Source organism: Haliaeetus albicilla, chromosome 7, assembly GCF_947461875.1.
Source record: "Haliaeetus albicilla chromosome 7, bHalAlb1.1, whole genome shotgun sequence".
NCBI lineage: Eukaryota > Metazoa > Chordata > Aves > Accipitriformes > Accipitridae > Haliaeetus > Haliaeetus albicilla.
In genome coordinates this window covers 15,369,929-15,385,181 of record NC_091489.1, presented here as the reverse complement: position 1 = coordinate 15,385,181, position 15,253 = coordinate 15,369,929, and the positions used below count along the sequence as shown (strand labels likewise).

At 39.9% G+C, this 15,253-nt stretch overlaps 1 protein-coding gene across 5 annotated transcripts in view; it reads left to right on the top strand.

Annotated features, from left to right (window-relative positions):
• RGS17 (regulator of G protein signaling 17) overlaps positions 1-15,253 on the top strand; it is a 72,510-nt gene that overhangs the window by 29,181 nt on the left and 28,076 nt on the right. For 3 of the 5 annotated variants that reach the window (XM_069787048.1, XM_069787047.1, XM_069787051.1), the window contains exon 2: positions 14,705-14,848. The exons of 1 other annotated variant lie outside the window; for it this stretch is intronic. In XM_069787048.1, coding sequence (XP_069643149.1) covers positions 14,705-14,848 — 144 coding nt within the window. Of the gene's footprint in view, positions 1-2,490; positions 2,612-14,704; positions 14,849-15,253 lie in introns of those variants that run through there. One more of the 5 variants, XM_069787052.1, reaches the window with a different exon arrangement.

The following is a 15,253-nucleotide window of genomic DNA, read 5'->3' as shown; positions in this document are numbered from 1 at the left end:
GAGAGCTTCATCTTCATTTTGCTTCAAATTAGAGAAGTTTTTAGGAGTTGGTTCAGTGGACAAAGCATATTACAACCACTGGATGTTTTTGAAAGTCCTATCATACAGAACATGCTGTGTTTTTTATAAGAGGAAAGGTATGTCTTAGTCCATACCAAGCTCTGCTTGCTACAAGCATTATGCCCTAATTTCCAGTTTACTCACTCAGAAAGGCTTCATTATTCTTTTATTGTAAAGGGGTTTGGAAGAAAAGATACTATAAATAACTAGTCTCAAAGACAAAAAATTAACCCAGGTGCATGGAAAAAAATCCAGCAGCCAAGCGAAGGAGAGAGGTCCTACTAAAGCTGTTGCTGAGAGAAGATTTGGTCTGCAAGCTTAACATTTACTGGCCAACACAGACTTTGTATAAAGCCCTCCTGCTGGAAGAGCTGCTGTGATAGCTCACTGAGAAGGTCCTCAGGAAGAATTGGTGTGTGAGGTCTCAGTACAATTTGGCCTTGTAGCCAAGCTTGTTCCCAAGCTTCCCTCATTCCCCATCCTCTTACAGCTCTCACAGCAAGGTCCTGCTTTCAAAGAGAGTTTGGGACAGAAGTCAGTGCCCAAGTCATGACACAGTTGAATGGCTGGGAGAGGGCAAATTGTGGGGAAGGTGGAGGTGTGGATCGCTGGCTGGGCCAGCTGTGCCATGCCCATAGTTCTTTTTAATCAACTTAATGTTGTCCTTTAACATACGGTTGTCAGGCTGCCCAGAGCTGTTGTACAGTTCTTTTAAATTAAAACATTACCTTGTCCTCTTATCATTATAGACATAACTTTTATAAAATTCAGCAAGAAAACTACCTAAGTATATTTCACTGGCTAAAGGAAATGTAGCGTTTTATGCAAAGCTCTCTAATTTTGTTTAACATTATGAAATACTGGATAAAAGGATGCTGATGAACAAGGACATCATACAGGCTGCACTGCCAGTGAGCAGAGCTTTTATAGGAAGGGAGGTGATAGACCAGACATTCACATCAAGCTTTACTCAGTAATCTGTGGAGACAGTATTCCAACAGGTCTCGTCTGCTGATCTTCAGGGATCTATTTATCTAAATTAAATGGGTTCACTTGCATACTCAAGTGGAAGAGCTGCTTTAATGCCTTAATACAGTAACATAGCTGGTGATTGTAAATCTGTGCTAATGCTCAGCATAAGAGCAGAGAGCTTGTAAATGCACAGATCTGACTAGACGCGACACTTTCATATCAAAATTTGCATGTTTCCAGAGATTTCAAAGGTTTCCAGTTTTCACAGCATGTTTTCAGTCCCTCGTGTCTTAGCAGTAGATTTTTTAATATTGGTACAATAAATAGACTTGGATTGTGAAAAATCATGACATTTATATTATGGGAGAGTAGTTTCAAGTTCCATCCTTTAAACTTTGTAAAAATGAGGTATTAAAAGTAGACCTTTTATGTAAGACAGACTTTTTGTAATTCACTTATAAGTGGTCTTCAAAAGTTTTTCTGCGTTTGGATGTATTTTGCTCTTTTCTGGGGAGCAAATGATTTGCAATTCTTTTTCTCTTCTTAAGCTTTGAAAAAAATGCAGTAGAACTACAGCCTTCCCTAAGCACATACTGCTTCAAGTATACTATCATACAAAGAAAAGGGGGAACAAATTAACTTCTGGAATATTATTTATTATTGGTGCCTGTCCTCCAAAGTAAAATATCCTCTCCCAGGAGGAAAAATAGTGGATTCTTTCTATGTAAATTTGTCTATAGCATTTGTAGAAATGCTGAAAGAGTTAACTCACATGCCTGATAGGGTTAAAAAGAAAAAAAAAAGAAAGAAGAAAAATGGCTATATTGTTTTTTAATATGTAAGTTTTCCATAGTGCAACAGCTGTCAGATTCTGCAGGAAGACAGAATTTATTTTCTTCTGTTGGTGAATATGAGAGAATACATGCACAGCTTGCTATAAAAATTTGTTTACTGGGATGGTTGGAAATCTGCATTTTTAAAACTGTAAAACATTAAAAAATTACCATGGGAGGAGAAAAGAGAGGAGAAGAAATCATAACTGGTTTTGTTTTCTTTCTCTGAACCTCCATACATCCCTTCCAACACACAACATGTTAACTAGCTTTAGGGACTCCTCACACTAATGTCAAAACATCTCAAGGCCTCTTCCTCAGTGTGGTATTTTGGGAAACTCTATGAACTTAGAGATACCACTTTGACTGTTAGGCATGTTCTGTATAATTTAGATATTTATGGCTTGCTTTTGCTGCACACTTGCATCATACCTCTATGTTTAGGGGAGAGAGACTCTGCTACAAGTGTCCACTCCCTGATATTACAAAGTACTAACAGCCGCATAAATTTGTGGTAGTCGGAAAGTGACCTGTGAGTAGCTCTGGAGAAACCCGTTCTTCCAGGCAAGCTAACAAACAAGACGTTACTGAGGATTCAGGCAGCTGAGGTAGATGCTCAAGTGATGATGAGGTACACAAAGGAGGCTGCAGCTTTCTACATGGGAATTCATCCAGCAAGGGAAGTGATAAAACAAGGACAAGGGAAAGGACAGAAAACCTGCCTTCTGTCACTGAAAAGACAGCGAGTAAGTTCTAGAAAGCTCTTGTAATGGCAAGGGGGTTTACCCTGGAAGTCTGCTTTTTCTTTTTCTCCACAGATCTCTTTTTATTTCCTGTGCTGCCTAGTGGCTTTGACAGATGAGTCGTAGCGAGTCTTGCTGCAGCAGCATTAGCCACACATCTGCCTGCTGTATTGCTCTGCAGGTTTTTGGTTTCGCAGCAGAGCTGACAGACATCTCAGCCAGGGAAAGCCAGTGACCTCTGCAGTGGGAAGGAAAGGAGGCCGTGGGAAGGGAGCTGAGCTAAGACACTGGTGCAAATCAGGAGGAGGCAGACAGTCTCATGAAAGTCTGTCACTCTGCTGTCGGCTGAACGCGTCCTGTACCACCGCTGGGTTGTTGCAGGTGAATGCAAATGGAAGCTCGAAGAGCACAGTGGCATCATTTTTAAAAACTCTGTGATACTTTTTTCTGCTGTCTTAGAGGAAAACAGCTTCAGCATCTAGACCAGTGGCTTCCACTGCCCAGAGATGTGTTAGGCATGGAGCGTGCCTTGATTTTTCCATGAGATCTAGGTAGAATTTTTATATTTTTGCCCCAAATAAATGGAAGCTTTTCAAGCCACATAGCTTGTCACCTCTCTGACACCCACTCTAATTTCTTGCTCCAAAATGGTTCTAACCCAAGATTTAGTCAGGTAAATCCATGTTTTCTGTCTTCCATATTTGTTTATTGTCTTCCCATTTTCCCACTGTTGTCAGCTAGCTGCCCTTTTTATTTCATGCCTGTTTTTCCTGGTAACTTGCTGAATAGCAGAAAGGGGTTAAAAAAGCCCTTGATAGCTCCTCCCAATGACTGTCCTGTGCTTGTGGCTGTGATCAGCAGCTCCCACCTCTCTCCGCACTGGTGAAGCCCCAGCCAGGTCTCAAAACCAGCCGTGAGGGACATGGAGCCTGGGACGGGGAGAGCACCAATTACAGGGATGTGATGAAGCTTTGAGGAAGCATGTGGCCTCAGTGCTCGCTATAGCAGCTCCACAAACCATTCTGCTACTGAAGAAAAGGGACGTATTCATTTTATAAGGGGGGAACCCTCTCACGTGACAGCATGAAGGACATGAAGCTTGGTAGCAGCAGACGGAAAAGTGAGTTGCTGCACAGGACATGTGAGTAACAGGTAGACAAAACAGCATCTAATGCAGAATGAGCAAGTAGGGTGAAAGAGTCAGACCAGTGGAAATGTGGGATTTCAGACAATAAACCTTCTCCAAGGATGAGAACAATAGCTGCTTCTGTAAAGAGATGAGAAAATGAAAGTAAAGCTTTGTTATGATGTGGGGAGGAGAAAGGGGAGATGGAAAGAGACTAAGACATTGATGTCAAGAATAGTGCCTGAAACACAGAGATAGCAGATACCGAGTAATAGAAAAAAAAGGAAGACATTTCTTTTGTCTTACTTTTTTTTTTTACCTAACGTCTAGGAGCACAGAGGGAACAGACTTACACAACAGGAAGACTGGCATGAGAACTTATGAGAAACCTGGTAATTTTGGAAGTTGCTCAAGGTTCCGTAATTTAAAAACACTCAACGTGGGGAACATTTGCTTGCAATTTGTAGCAAAGATTTGGGTGGGGATAGTAAATTTCATCCTAAAGCTATAGTCTAAAATGTTCATGGCAGCAGAACCACCCAGGGAATGATTAATATATGTGCCTACAGTGAAAATTAATGATCTGTATAGCCCTGATAAAAACATAGCAATTAAATAGAAAGACATACTGAGAAAATTGCAGACAAACCTGGAAGAAGTCAAGAACAAGCCTGTTTGCTTTTAATTATATGAATGACTATTAGACCACATCCCAAAACTGTGTTGGCAATCTGGAAGATACTTAGGTTTGTTCTTTTCAAAGTACTTGATGCTTTATGCTCTTACCATATGCAACAATAGTACTGCACCCATGGCATAGCACCAGTCCTGGTACCAGTGAGCACAAATTATCTTTACCAGTAGTCAGAAAACAATGGAAAGATCTTGTCAGCAGTAAAGATAACCAAGAGATTGACAGAGGATAAAGAACGGATGGACAGGGATCCCTCCTATGTCATGCTGAATCATCCCTTGTACCTTATCAGCTGCTAATTATAACCCTGCACAAACTGGTAGGTAAAGACCTGCCTATTAAAGCCAAACACATAGAGAAATGCTTGACATCACACAGACTTCATTATAGGAATGCTAAGGAGTAAAAGCACCACAAATCTGAACCTGTTATGCGGGTGAGCAGATGGCCACCCACAGCATAGGCAAGAAACCAAACCCCCAAGCTGCCATGGACTGCAGATCACTTAAAGCAGCTACAGACTTAGGGTGAGAGTGGAGGAGAGGAAACCAAAGGCAACTTTGGAGCAGTAGTAGAAAGTGTCATACACTGACATACAAATCCCAGGCAAACTCTTGAAAACCCTCAGTTAACAGGGTTGAAGTCAGGAATAAGTAAGGAAAAAGTCAGCAGTGATAAGATAAATGTGTTATCTGGAGATAGCAGCAAGGTAAATGAACACAGAAATAACAAAGTAGAAGCAAGAACCTTGCCAACAGCATAGTGCACTAGAGTCAAGGCTTTAACTGCTATCAATTCAAATGCCAGCATGGTGGGAAAGAGCACGTCCTTTGCACAGAGTAGGCACTGGTCTCCTCTCCCTTCCTCAGACCAGCAAGCTTTAGCACTAACTAGACCAGCAGAAATATCAGGAGCTTGCTACAAGTTTAAGAGAAGTAGCATAGCTTGTGGGAGGGAAGTAGAGACTCATTACCGATGGGTATTTGCCCAGTCTGACCACTATTTGTCAAGGGTAAATATTCCTTTAGTTCTACAGTCATGACATTCATAGATATTATGAGCAGAGCATGGTACCTGGACAATCCCTGCCCCTGTCTGTCTTATTGGAAGCAGCTTGTTTTTAGATCAAGCATGTCCACATGTAGTGCTTAGATTAACCTTCTCCCACTGTTCCAGGCATCCAAGCCAGAAAGACCCTAAGCCTGTTTCTACCTCATGCCACCTTCTGCTTCTCTCCCTCTCAGTTTTACCATGTTAACCAAATACATTCTCCCTGCCATACTAATCTCTTGATTTTGTTTATTATGCTGCCTTTTTTTTTTTTTTTTTTTTTTAACTTTTGAGGGTGGCTGAGGAAAGGAGGGCTGGAACACACAGAAATCCTGTCAGAGGATACCTCAAAGGTCAGTCAGTGAAACTAAAATCAGCATGATGGCCAAATATCCAGTTATTTCAAAAAGCCTATATTAAGGACACCTTTCTGAGGCTACTTCTGTCCAAATTTGCAACTTCTATTTCCAGAAGGAATTTGAAAAAATAAAGTGCCTTGGAAGTAGAGGGTGCAAGTCTTCATTTTACAGTGAAGAATGTAGATTCTGTCACTTCAAAGACTAGAACCATGTCCAAAGTGGTTTCACAAAAGCTGTTCTCACACTAAAACAATTTTCCTAATGCCTGTCTTTGTTTTTCAGCTTGTAGTAGCACCTGCACCATAAACGAAAGCTGTGTGCATTTATTTGATTAAATGCTGCCATTTCTGCAGATAAAAACTTTCCAGAATGATCTTACATGCAGAAAAAGTAGTTCACCAACATTGAAGCTTGTTTGATACTTGAATTACACTTGCAAATCTTTTTACCCTACATTAGCTACAAATTCTTGGCTGACCTTATGATATTTTCTTAAATTTCTGCTGAAATTTGTGCAGAATCTGTGCAGTTCACATAACCCCCAAATGACATCTGGCTTTTTACACAGAGAAATGGCTTTCAGCACAGGGAAATTTATTTAGAAATTACAGTCCTAATGCATGCAGTAAAGCGCTCTGTGTTCTCAAGAGTCTTCTTAGTGTCCTCTTTATGGGGAATGTCATGGACTTTAACAAACACTTCTTTCCAGCAATTTTTCAAGATCTGTATTTCGCCCCTGTGAGGAAAGTTTCTTTTCACTTCCTAAAGGGTAGTGGCTTCATGTGTCTAAGTCAGCTGCAGCCATGTGAGCCACAACGAATAGGTAGGTAGATGTAGTGTAAAATGGGATTCTCAGATGCTTTTCAAACACATACAAATAAAAACAATATGCTTAAAAAAGATAAAAGGTTTCCTGATGAGTTTTACATTTTGCTTTTTATAAAATGTTCCTGAAGACTGTAGAGTGCTCTTAATCATAATTTTAGTACAGCTCCTTAAAAACCACATGCAGGCATCTCAAACTTTTCAATAATGCATTACTGTCAGGCTTAATGTTTTGTAACTGAGCAGTAATGTCTGATTCAGAAGTACAAATGCATATCTACTTGATGATGCAGAGACTTAAGCAGGGCTTCCTCAGGATACTAAGTTCACCATAAAATAATAAAAAGAAATCTCAGACATCCTTTATGAGACAGAAGCTGTCTGGCAAAGTCATAAAAAGAATATTACTGTACACAAGGCAAGGATTTTATAATGTTTGGCCAAATTGCACAGTTTCAATTTAAACGAATATTCACGTAGCAGCGTCTATCCTAATAAAATGCTTAAAGTCTGAACACTTTCTGCCAAGTGTCCACAAAATTTCTTTTTCTTCCTATTCTATCAATGGATAGAATGTTCACTTTATGACCTTCTCAGGGCTTGCTCTGAAAGACTTTAGAAAGAGTCAAACATCTCCAGAGCAGAAGACCTGACAGGAGAAAGATGTCTGTATGGTAGAGGTGTACATGTCTTGAAACTCTTTGCTGAGTTGCAGTAACTAATAGAAGAGCAAGACGTTTTGCTGGAGACACTCAAGTCATCAGTTCCCCAAAAGAAAAACTCAGTAGGTGCAATAACCTGTTCTCTGAGACAAAAAGTATTCAAAACCTACAACTTGAAAAGTTACCACCAAGAGGTGGTCTGCCATTTATACAAGAAGAATGACAGAATGGAGGCTCTGGGGTGTCTTGAGCACTTCAAGATACTTAAGAGAAATAAAGTCCCTCCACAGTTCTCCCACCTTGGTAATCAGTATGGGATCATCAAAGTTAAAAGCAATGGTTCATACAGCTTGATGTAGGCAGCCAAGCTTTTAAAATTAAAAGCTATACTATATGCATGCCCTTTATTGGCTGAAGTCAGCACATAGAACACAGAATCTGTGCACTGGCCTGTATGACACATCAACGTGGAGTATGTATGCAATACGAAAATCTAGTCACCAGCACTGGGGTCAACTTCTGTTTTGATTCAGACCTTCTTACTCTTCACAAGTTTTAAGAACTTAGAAGTGGTGCAAAATATAATTTTTGAAGAACACAGAAAAGCAAATCTGTTAAAATTTGGAGTTATAATTCAGTTTCTGACATGACTACTTTTAACCAGAATAGTTTTTAGAAATTGCATTTTGCATTGATCTTTCCTTCCAAACCACAAATTCTTAAAAATGCAAACATTTCCAACTTTCCATACAATTAATTGAAATTTTCCATGTAGGCTATATTTAAATCGATTAAGGTGCAATTAAGGTTCCATTGTTGCCAATAGCTTCTAATTGTTCTGTAATAGACTACAAATACATTGAAATAAGTAAACGGAGCCCAAGGTAACTCAATTACACTTCTTCTTCTGGTAGACTTATTCTTCTCTATTACTTTAAATGAATTTATTTGTGAGATACAGAATGGCTTTCAGGACTCAGTGGCAAAAGAGAGAATATACCTATGTCAAGCTTTCTCTTGGGCAGAGTGACTACTGTGAATGCCATCGCTCTGTGAAGACTGTGTAAGTGGTTAGCAGCACTTACAAGGGTGCCCATGGTTCTGCTGTCTTGATTTCACTCCACATTGCGAAGGGTGTATGGAAATCTTTACAGCTCAGAGACATCTGATAAAATCTCTTGGTCTGTCTTCATTTAGCTTGCGGTACCCTTAAGACACTCCTCTAGATGAATGAAGACAGCACAAATAAAAGATCAGTGTTGCATTAGGGCTGTCTTTGCATTGCAAGAGCAGCACGTGCATCTGGGAGATTATTTAACTGGCAGGTGCGTCCAAGCTGTGTTGCACTGTTCTGGTACTCTAGTAAGTCTGTCCTTAAAAAAAACCTATGGTTTTAAAACAGATAGCATATCACAGATCATTAGAAGTAACATATTATGGCATCCTCTGAGGGTTTTTGCTTAGTGTTTGGAGTTAAAAAGATGTCTTATATGTTAAAAATTCAGTAAGGCACCTAAGTCCTCTGAAAAAAATAGTATTTCAGGGATATCTCTGTCACTTTCCCATTGACTGTTTTAGGAAACTAAAACCCAAGCAACCAATCAAAATCCTGTAAAGATCACTCCAATTATGCCCAAACAACTTATTAAAAAAATTCAAGGAAGTGTTAATGTTACTTTGCTCTTATAAATGTTGAGGTTTTCCAAATGTGTGGAAAATCTAAAACGATAGTTGAAAGTCTTGAATCCACAGTATACAAAGCCTTCTTCAATGTACATTTATTTCTTACAATGAACCCTGAATGGGGTCTTAAATGGACAGTGTTTATCTTAATGCTTAGGGCTTGAAGGTTTTCAACTTCCCTAAACTTAAAAACAATTCTTGTTAGGAATCCATGTACCAAGTGAATGCCAGTTAAGGCAGTGAAAACATGAAGTACAGTTAAGAGACCAATAGAGTCACGTTTGGGGCTGGTATGAGGTGGTATAAGATTTGAATTTATGTAAGCTACACAGTTGAAGTTTTGGTCCTTTATTAGGACCAAAGCAATGCAGAAGAGCATACTTAAAGGAAGCAAAGCAATACAGAAGAGCTGATGTGATAGATCACCAAAAAAGAAAGTATTTTAAGGGCTAAGTTTCTTGCCTGCAGAGTAAATCACCCTCAATATACTTAAGTCATTGACTGCTCCTTTCTGATGCAAGGTCATCTTTCTTGCCTATTGCAGAAGTTTGAAAAAAGATTGCTCTAGCTGATTCTGCTCCAAGTCTGTCCTGAAAGCTAAGCCATTATGTGTCCTACCTGCAACAAAAGACAAAATGCTACTTCCTTGCTGTATAAAATGATGGCGTGTGTTTACCCGCACCCTTATGTGATATCCGTCTTTCAAAAAAGCCATTAGGGAATGGCTCCAGAAGATAGGATGAAGAATTCTCAATCCCCAATGGAGTTTCCAGTTGTATGACTTCCTAGCATGAGAGTTACTCCAGGGAATGCCCTCTCAATCCTGAGAGGGGGACAGAAATGCTTACAGGAGGGTCATGCGCAAGGGGAAGCTCCAAAACGAGCAGAGAGGGCTGGATGGGACAGTGCCATCAGATAATTTGTGGGGCTGTAATGACAGGCTTTTGAGGCCAGGAAAAAAGAAAGAAAGAAAAGAAAGAAAGAAACAAAGAAAGAAAGAAACAAAGAAAGAAAGAAAAAGAGAAAGAAAGAAAAAGAAAGAAAGAAAAAGAAAGAAAAAAGCTTGCTCTTGCTTCTTGCTTCATCAGAGGACAGGCATCAACAGAGCCACTGAAATGATGCAGCCTGTGTTTTGTGCCATGTCCAACACCTTGGGAATTTCTGAGCAAAATTCTAAAACTCTGGGCAAAACTCTTAGCACAAGTCCTGCAGGAGGTAGAGTCAGGGAGGTGCAACTCTTCAGAAATTACGTTTTCATCTTCTAGAGGCACTCTGTGGAATTTGAAATGACTGTAGTCAGTACTCAATAGGGCTGTCCAGGTATAAATGTAATAAACCAAATGATTCTTCCATCAGTTATTCCTTTTTGAGCGCTCTTCCCAAGATACTGCTTTGTGCACAAGGGGATTTCTGTAATAATTACCCCTGAGTACCCAGTGGAATAAGTGGTAATTACACTGGCTAAACATAAAAATAGATCCTTGTGCCATCGGTTCCAAAACTGACAGGAAGCCTTACTTCAGATTTCTACGGGTTTTTTAGTTTTCATATTCTTCTAGCACTGCAACACACAGAAGATACACACAGGGTTGCACAGACTTTCTTGCTCTGCGGCTTATATGAATTACCTGTCTCGTAACTTGTATAATAAACAGTTGCTGTACCCTTGGGTTCCTTTCCTCAGCTGCAGAGTAGGAACAGCAGGTGTTCTGCAAAATGAAATCCTTCATGATTATGGGATTGCTCAGAGGGCCGTAATACCTACCCACCTTCAAGAGAATGAGTCAGGCAAGCAAACTAGAATACTATTCCTATTTCCTGTCAGCACAAATGGAAATCATAACATTGTCAGTAAAACCATGCCACCAAATGGAGGGAAAGAACCAGATGCAAAACTGGCAGAAGAAACTTATACCTGTTTTGTGATGGTCTGAGAGATCATACAGAGTACCAAGGAGAAAAATTATTTCATTGAACGAAGGCCCACCTTCACCACCCAGTATTTTTGCCAAGCTAGAGGGTCTCAGGAAGAAAGAAAACATTGAAAAAGCTAAAAGGCAAACTGAGATCTTGGAGACAGTATGTGCAATTTGTACCGCTAACCTAGAAGTTCTGCTCAATATCAGTTCACAATATTCTACTCCCTCACAGTTACGTACCAACTTTCATACTTAATTACAGAAAAATAATTTATCTCATCAGAGTGACTTGCTGAATTAAAGATTCTGAATTTCCTTTTCATGCCTTGGACCAAGGCACCAAATATAAACCCTCTGTCTACAGTTCAGTCTCTAAATATAGCCAAGAATTAAGATATTGCTGCTTCTGCATCCTAAATAATCTAATGGAATCAATTACGGTTTTGCGCAGATGACATCTGGTATTTGCAAATACAACATGTAACACAAAATCCAATCAAAACAAGCATGAAACTAAAGCTTCCACCCGTCCTACTTCATCCTTAGTAAACACATTGTTTTGCATCACAGGATAGATTTTTTCACATTTTTTATAGACTTCAGCTTAGAAGCTCTCTAAGAGAATGTAACACAAGAAGAAAAGGGCTTCTAACTTTGACTTCAGCCAGTGGTTAAGCCAGATGACTGAACATCATTCATGTATTCACTAAGAACACCATCCCATTGCTTGGATTTTCAGCCTTGTGCTTTTATTGATCAGTATGCCAGTCATGCCAAGCTAAATAACAGTTTTGCATTGTCAGATACAGCAAGGTTCAGAGTGAACACCAACATCAGCTGTGGAAAGGACACAGAATCTGAAATGGATTAAATACAACTCTGTCCTACTGTGCCAGTAAGATCTTTGCCCATTATATTTGGAAGGTAAGGATAGTCACACTAGACAGTATCCATGTTATCAACCCATTTCAAAATATACCCCTTTGCAGCACTTTCCTGGCATTATAATTAATGTTTTATCCTCAAGTAGCCAAACATACTGTATTAGGGCTAGGATGCAAACTCTGCCTGCATGTAAGTACACAGGATTTGGGCGGAGGGAGATTTTTTCTTTTTTTTTTTTTTTTCTTTCAGATACAGCCTAAATAGATAAATATAAGTGTACCTGCAATCAAGGACTGCCCTCTTCCTCCTCCAAATAATGCAGGATCAGGAAGGAGGTGGGTCATGTCCCTCCCCATACTCCAGAGCAGAGTGAGAGCATAGCAAAGCAAGCAGTCCCACTCTAAAGACTGGCTAGCCTGTGGGCTCTGAGCAGCCTTGGAGGAAACCATGCCTCCTGAAATGCTCTACAATGAAGACCCATGTTTCCTCACAACTCCTGTTGCTACCATGTATTGCCAGACTTGCAAAACTCCAAAACATGTGGTCACGGCAGTCCATACTGAAGCGTGAATGCTGGAGAATTTTCAGTGGTAGAGCTTGCTGAGCAGGGTTAAGGATGTGAACTTTTTTTTTTTCCTTCCCCTTCTGGATTAATTTTATATCATGGCTACTCTTTTGTCCAGTTCACCCAGTACCTGCACAAATGCTGCTGCCAGCACAGAGAAGGGGAGAGCTCCAGTGAGGAAATGAGTGACTGTGAGCTGTGCAGGAGAAAAGGGAGAGAGACATTTATTTCAGTGGCAGCGGCAGCTTGTGCTGTGTTAAAGTTATTGTGAAAGTGCAGCAAAGTCACCAACTGTCATCATCATGTCTGAATGGATAACCTTCATCCTGCCCCCTTGTATTTGTAGTGCAACAGATTCAGCCATAGTACATTTTATACAGATAGCTAAAATTGTGTAAGAAATGCGTGACTTTAGGTACACAGGTGGAATGCATGGGATGTTTTCATTTCAAGATTCCAGCCCTACAAATAAATACAGGTAATTTCACTGGTTTCTGAAACTAATAAATTTTGTGGGTTTATACAAATGTTTCTAGAATCTCTATCTTACTTACAGGAAACAATTAATTCCTTTAACCATAGTCATTGCACTTGCTGAAGCAAGTACCATTCACAGCATGACACAGCTATCTATGAAATAATTTAACTGCATCATGCGCAGTCAGCAGAAGTTCAGCACTGTGATTAGGAGAAAGTGACTCCATACTGTCACTCACTGTTTGAGCTACATATTATGCTGCAACAATTTTCCTTTCCTTCCTATCTATCGTAAAAATATGGGCAGTTTCTCGATTATGTCAAAGTATCCCTTGCTAACAACACGTGTTAACATTTGATAAAAAAATGGTGTGGGTTTTTTTAGTATGTCTTTTTGATCCTCAAAAGTTCAGCAGCTATAAACCATAAGAGGTAATATCAATAGCATAAGCAGGTGCCATCACCACCGGTAGTTAAGTGGTTCTTCATTGTTCAATTTGACCAAACACTTCAGAAATTACTTGATTCTACTCAGTGACAGTGTACATGGAAAAGTTAGCTGTGCAAGAAGCTGAAATAACCACCAACCTTGAGTTTTGCAGCATGAGCTTGAGTACTGAAGCTCAGTATCCTTGCTACATGTCGTTGTGTGTAAACTGTCTATAAGGACACTATTGCAGAAGAAGAACTTCAGGAGCTTTAGCAACCATGTCAATGCAAACTCTGACAGCTGCTGCTTGAATGCATGTAGACGGAGTAGCACATCCCTCGGTTGTCTGTGCATGCTGGATCCGGGTGGCAAATGAAGCAGAGCCTGCCTCTTCCCAGCACTCCTGGCTGCCGCAGGATGCCCTGGGGGTGTGGAGCACAGCGCCTGCTGCTCACACCAGGCCATTTTCTACCTGCTTCTGTTTGAAACCGGGCCCCTCCCCACAGTAATCTGGTTGTACCTTTTCAAAGGCAAAAGTACTAAATTTATTCTAATTTATGTATGCTTGTAATAGCCACTACTCTGGGAAGCTTACGGTTGTTGTACAAAGAAGATGTGAACCATTGGAAGGATCCTGACATCTAAACCTTCCTAAATAACATAACTTAGCAATAAATGTTTTAACTTCTTTTGAAAACTAAGTAATGCATGGAATATTACTTCCAGCTGCATATTGCAAGTCACTGGAAAGAAAAATATCTTGGCCTAATAAAACCTAGGAAAGACTGGCAATGAGCAAGAGAAAATCTTCTGTGACAAGAAAATAGCCCCAAAGTTGGAAAAGTATTTTGGAAATATGTATTTATTATTATTTTTATTTTACAGAGAATAACTCTTAAGTAGCAAATCTTGGCTCTTAACAGACAGCTATTAGTGCCCATGATATAATACTACTTATATCAATTTCATCGGTCCAGCATTGACAAGAGAAGTCAAAAAGTAAAAAAGGACAGTTTCCAGCTCATGTTTAAAGTGAATAACCATCCCGCTCTATTTTTAGTACAATGGAAAGAGCCGTGATAGTCATATGGTAAGGAACAACTCAGTCTTTACCAAGTGCTACACAAGCTGTGTAGCTTGCTGTTCAAAAGGGTAATAAACAGTTCTTTTAGCCCAGCCAAAGCGATAAGAATAGATGTGATTCAATGGCACTGTAGCATAAGCGTGTCACTAAAACGCGGTCTTCTGGAAACTGCTTTTAACACAATAGAACTATTACTTGGCCAGCACAGTTGATGGCCACGTGCTTTTGTTGCCATGAGCTGTGAGAGTCAGTAGAATCAGATTGCTGTAGAAATGTGAATGTACTTTATGACGGCCTGTAGTAATTCTGTACATCTCTTATGTCTGTGTTCTTATAGCCACTTGGGCACTGAAGTAGCTGAAATGAGAAAGAGGCAGCAGTCACAAAATGAAGGAACATCAGCTGTGTCTCAAGCACCTGGAAACCAAAGGCCCAACAACACATGTTGCTTTTGTTGGTGCTGTTGCTGCAGCTGTTCATGGTATGTCCTGTAGTATATTCGGTTCCATATCCACCACAGGTAAACGATGAGAATGGAAAGTGCTAAGCACTGGGAACATGCAAACTTGTGGGAGAGGACTGCTGCCAAGAGGCACAATTTAACATTTCACTTAAAAATTTGATTAAACAATTCCCTGATTTGGTTGGACATCTTGTGAGGGGGAAGAGGAGAGAATAGTAAATTCAAGCTATATTTACCCTACTTAAACCATAACTAAATGAGGAAATTTCAGTTGTAAAACTAGTATGTGTGAATGAGAGACTTGATACTGAACGTTTTATAATTTGCATTCAAAACTTTTTTTTTCTGCTTGTACTTTTGATATTGCAGTTCTCTGCATTCAGGAGGGTAAAAGGGAGATGGTCGTAAATGTGAATATATGGT